This window comes from Gossypium hirsutum, chromosome A07, assembly GCF_007990345.1.
Source record: "Gossypium hirsutum isolate 1008001.06 chromosome A07, Gossypium_hirsutum_v2.1, whole genome shotgun sequence".
Taxonomy (NCBI): Eukaryota; Viridiplantae; Streptophyta; class Magnoliopsida; order Malvales; family Malvaceae; genus Gossypium; species Gossypium hirsutum.
Window position 1 is genome coordinate 40,525,256 of NC_053430.1, and position 4,293 is coordinate 40,529,548.

General features: G+C 34.3%; 1 protein-coding gene across 1 annotated transcript; it reads left to right on the forward strand.

Moving 5' to 3' along the window:
- Positions 1-699: 699 nt before the first annotated feature.
- Positions 700-3,433, forward strand: LOC107952892 (uncharacterized protein At1g03900). Its single transcript, XM_016888094.2, has 3 exons — positions 700-1,484; positions 2,283-2,558; positions 3,089-3,433. Exons 1-3 carry the CDS (start codon positions 999-1,001, stop codon positions 3,152-3,154), a joined length of 828 nt encoding a protein of 275 aa, XP_016743583.1. The 5' UTR covers positions 700-998; the 3' UTR covers positions 3,155-3,433.
- Positions 3,434-4,293: the final 860 nt, after the last annotated feature.

Here is a 4,293-nt window from a genome sequence, read left to right on the forward strand (position 1 = left end):
ACAAGACTTAATATAGCTTTCATCGTAAACTTGTTAGCAAGATTTAGTTCTTCTCCAACAGGTAGACATTAGAATGGAATTAAACATGTATTTAGATATTTCAGAGGGACCATTAATATGGGGTTATTTTATTCAAATGATTCAAAATTCCTATTAGTTGACTATGTCGATGCTGAATACTTATTAGATCCACATAAAGGTTGATCTCAAATAGGATATTTATTTACATATGGGATTACTGTCATATCAAGGCGTCAACAAAGCAAACATTACTTGCCACTTCTTCAATCATGCAGAAATAATTGCAATGCATGAGGCAAGTCGAAAGTGTGTTTGACTAAGGTTATTGACCCAACATATCTAAAATATATGTAATTTGCCTTTACTAGAAAAGATGTCAACTATCTTATATGAAGATAATGTAGCACGTATAGCTCAATTGAAGGGTGGTTACATCACCAAAATTATTTTGCACCCATGATCTTGAGAAAAGAGGTGATATAAATGTTCAACAAATTCATTCTAATGATAATTTAGAATATCTTTTTACTAAAGTATTGCCAACTTTAACATTTGAAAGACTACTACATAAGAATTATAAATCAGATCAATAAAATACATTTTTTATTACTTTCATATTTTGTTTGCCCTTTATTTTCTAAGCTTTTTCTTTATTTTATTTCATGTTTTGTTTGTTCTTTATCATTTCGGCCTTTCTTTATTTTATTAGTGCAAATACCTGAAACTACCCAATCTATGACCATATCTGCCAAAGCTGATTAATAGGAAAGTGAAAAGCATAAAAAGGTAACTGGGGAAGAGCAATTGACGTTTCAATCAGTCTCTTGGACGCCACGTCTCTCTGCTCCCCAAATCTCTCAACATCCGATTATTCCCTGCCACCTCTCACCTCTCTCCTCCTTTTCATCGAAAAGCTCTCAAAATTCCCAATTTTTCCCTAAGAAAAAGCCCTAACTCCATCTCCACATTTCCGCAACATGTCATTCGATGAAGAAGAGTCCTTCGAACACACCGTCCTCGTGGTCCGCGAAGTCACTGTCTACAAAATCCCGCCACGTTCCACCTCCGGTGGTTACAAATGCGGCGAGTGGCTCCAATCCGACAAGATCTGGTCGGGTCGGCTCCGGGTCGTCTCTTGCAAGGACCGATGCGAGATCCGATTGGAGGATCCCAACTCGGCTGAGCTATTCGCCGCTTGTTTTATCTACCCTGGCCAGCGCGAGAGTTCCGTAGAGCCCGCGCTTGATTCTTCCCGGTACTTCGTGCTCAAGATTGAGGACGGGAATGGGAAACACGCCTTCATTGGGCTCGGGTTTAATGAGCGGAACGAGGCGTTTGATTTCAACGTGGCCTTGTCTGATCACAATAAGTATGTTAGCAGAGAGAACGAGAAAGAGGCCAGTGAGAAAAATGCGACTGATTCTCTTATTGATATTCATCCGGCTGTTAATCATCGATTGAAGGTAGAAAATTTCGGGTCTTTTTTGTTTTTAACTTTTTGTAGCTTTAAACGTCTAACTTTCATTGATTTTAGAATGTGGGTTGACTTATTCTTTATTTTGATATATCATATACCTGAGCTATTGCTTAAGATTGTTAAAAGTTTAAAAGTTTAAATTTTGTTTGAGTTCAGAATGTGGGGCTGGGGGCGGGGCAGGTTTTCTGATTTATTTTTATCGTGTTATTATTGCCGTTGTACTTGGAAGGTCGTAATTTATGAGTGTGGGTAAAAGTAAATGTCAATCGTTTAATAAAGTTAGTTTGTATATTTGGATAAATATTGAGTTTTTTGTTATTTTCCCTTTTTTTTTATGCTACTGCTTGAAGTTTGTTTTTTAGGTTGTGAATTTCTTTTTTGCCAATGTGCTATGTTAGCTTGGTTTTGAGGTTTTTTTTTTTTTCCTGGCTTTTAAGTTATTTTGCTGAATTTGGATTGTGGTGTTGCTGTCTTGTAGAATCTAAAATGTTGTGAAGAAATTGTACAATTTCAGTTTTTGCCAATATGCAATGCTAAATAAGTAATTTATTATATTTGTTTTTGTAGGTTATGTTGTTTTAATATGGTATTATACCAATAAAGGTCTTTAATTTTGGTGTTTTAATATGGCTTGATCATTTATCTTTCACTCTTTGTGGTTTTAGTTTTCTTCTCTAAAGAGGACAACTTAAATCTGTTCTGTTGTTAATTATTAATGGGTTTTAAATGCTGTGTTTGAATTCATTTTAGGTGGATTTTGATCTTGTGGTGTTTTGGGTTATAGGAAGGTGAGACGATTCGGATTAATATTCAGCCCAAGCCATCTAGTGGAACTGGCATGCTTTCAGCTGCTGCATTGTCAGGGGTGGTTCTAAAGCCTAATACTTTGTGCCTTGTCCCGCCGCCTGCTGATTCGGGAAAGATAAGATCTCCTCTCCCACCCCCTCCCAATGACCCTGCAGCTGCTCGGATGACATCTACCAGTCAAAGTGTTGGTCAAAGAGCACCCACCGAAAACACAAGACAAACTGACCCTTTAACAGACTTTTCTCAACTTGAGGTACGACTTTATTCAACCTTTTGGTCAGATGCATGCTTCATGAGCTTTACATAAAAGTTTTGCAACCTTTGTTGACTTTTTCTTAGATTTAGCCTTGCCAGGGAATTGGTTATCATAAAATATATGCAGAAGCATTTTCCCCCTTTTTATGTATATTATACGCTTCGCATTCCCGTTTGTTCTTTGTTAGAAATTATACTTGTAGCTCTTGTCAAGCTATGCCGTACAACTCAGCTTCTAGATGATTCTGTGAGTTCATTGTTTTTAGGCATTGTGTGTATTTAGCCCCATTGACTTAATGTTTCCTTGCAGTAGAAATAAGGTGGGAATAGGTTCATAATTGAAGCTCAAACATTAAAAACACAATATATATTGCCTTTTTCATGTTGGAGTCAAGTACGGAGTGGAATTTTTCTTGGGTTCTCGACCTTGATAATAAATGTTTCAATATGTTTTGGAGGCTGCTTTAGTTCTTTGTAACTGAAACTCATTTTTGGTACCAAAATTAACTACATTGGTGACATTTACAGAGGAATCTTCCTGCTAGTGGATCTGGACCTAGGAAGACCACTGCATCAGGATGGGCGGCTTTCTAATAGTACGAGTATTTGGTCAGTATGTAAGATCTTTTGTTCCATGTTTTGGATATATGAAAAAGATGAAGAAAGAAAGAAAGAAATTTTAAAAAAAGGAAGGACAAGGTACCGAATATTTCCATGTTTCCAATATCATATTGATGTCCCTTTTCCCTTGCTTGGACTTGCATGTTATTGTTTTATACTATTTAAGTATATCAGAGAAATTTATTATTTTTATGTATAAATTGATACATGGCTGACTTGTCAATGAGTGCAATAATCATTGTATTCTTGTCATGTTGTGTTGTGTTTTTTGGCGTCATTTGGGGTTTAAGAGGAGATGTTAGCAATTCATAATCTATATTTATTGATATGTCGTATTTATCTCTGTATGATTTGTATCATGTAATTGTGTTGGGATCCAGCATCAATCCTGGGTTGAAGCCTAACTTTAGCTTTTTCTTTTGGCTACCAAGCCAAAATCCAAATGATCACGGGAGGTTTTTTGGTGTTTGGAACAATAATGGTGAAGCATTTTCGGAGAATTTAACCAGCCTGCCGCTAAATTTCAACGCGAATTTAATGCTCGCAAAAACAACCCCAGTGAAAGCTTTCTTACTGTTTTAGCCCTATGTAAGAGACGAAGGTACAAGTGCTTGCCACAACAAAAAGCTTTGCTTTTTTTCCTGTGATTGCGAAAATGTACCAAATCGATAGTTTTATGTATATATTATAATATTAATATTAATTAAAAATAAGTTATTTAACAAATAATACTAAATATTATTTATTTTAATTATTATTAGTAAATTTATTGTTTGACATAAATATTATTCTAATAAATTTAAAAAATAACAATAAATTATTTTTTTTGTTGTGTATGCATCTTTTAATTTAAGGGTAATTATTTCTTACATTGTTGGTGCAGTTTTTAAAATTTCGCGTTGCATTTATTTATATAATTACTTTTTTTATTTTTTATTATATTTTATAATATATTTGTCAAACTTTTTATCTTGTGGAGTTTAAAAAATTTCATTTGCAGTGTATAAAATAATTTCTCTTAATTTAATGCAGTTAATGGGTTTTTTTTATAAAAAATTAATTAATTATAAAAATAAGATGAGAAAAAATTAATTATGAGAATGAGTTGTTTG

Excerpts from the sequence above, each read along its gene's own strand:
- LOC107952892 (XM_016888094.2), top strand. The coding sequence starts at position 999 with ATGTCATTCGATGAAGAAGAGTCCTTCGAACACACCGTCCTCGTGGTC. Across the intron at positions 1,485-2,282 it reads CTGTTAATCATCGATTGAAG|GAAGGTGAGACGATTCGGAT; the intron begins GTAGAAAATTTC and ends TTTGGGTTATAG. Across the intron at positions 2,559-3,088 it reads CAGACTTTTCTCAACTTGAG|AGGAATCTTCCTGCTAGTGG; the intron begins GTACGACTTTAT and ends TGACATTTACAG.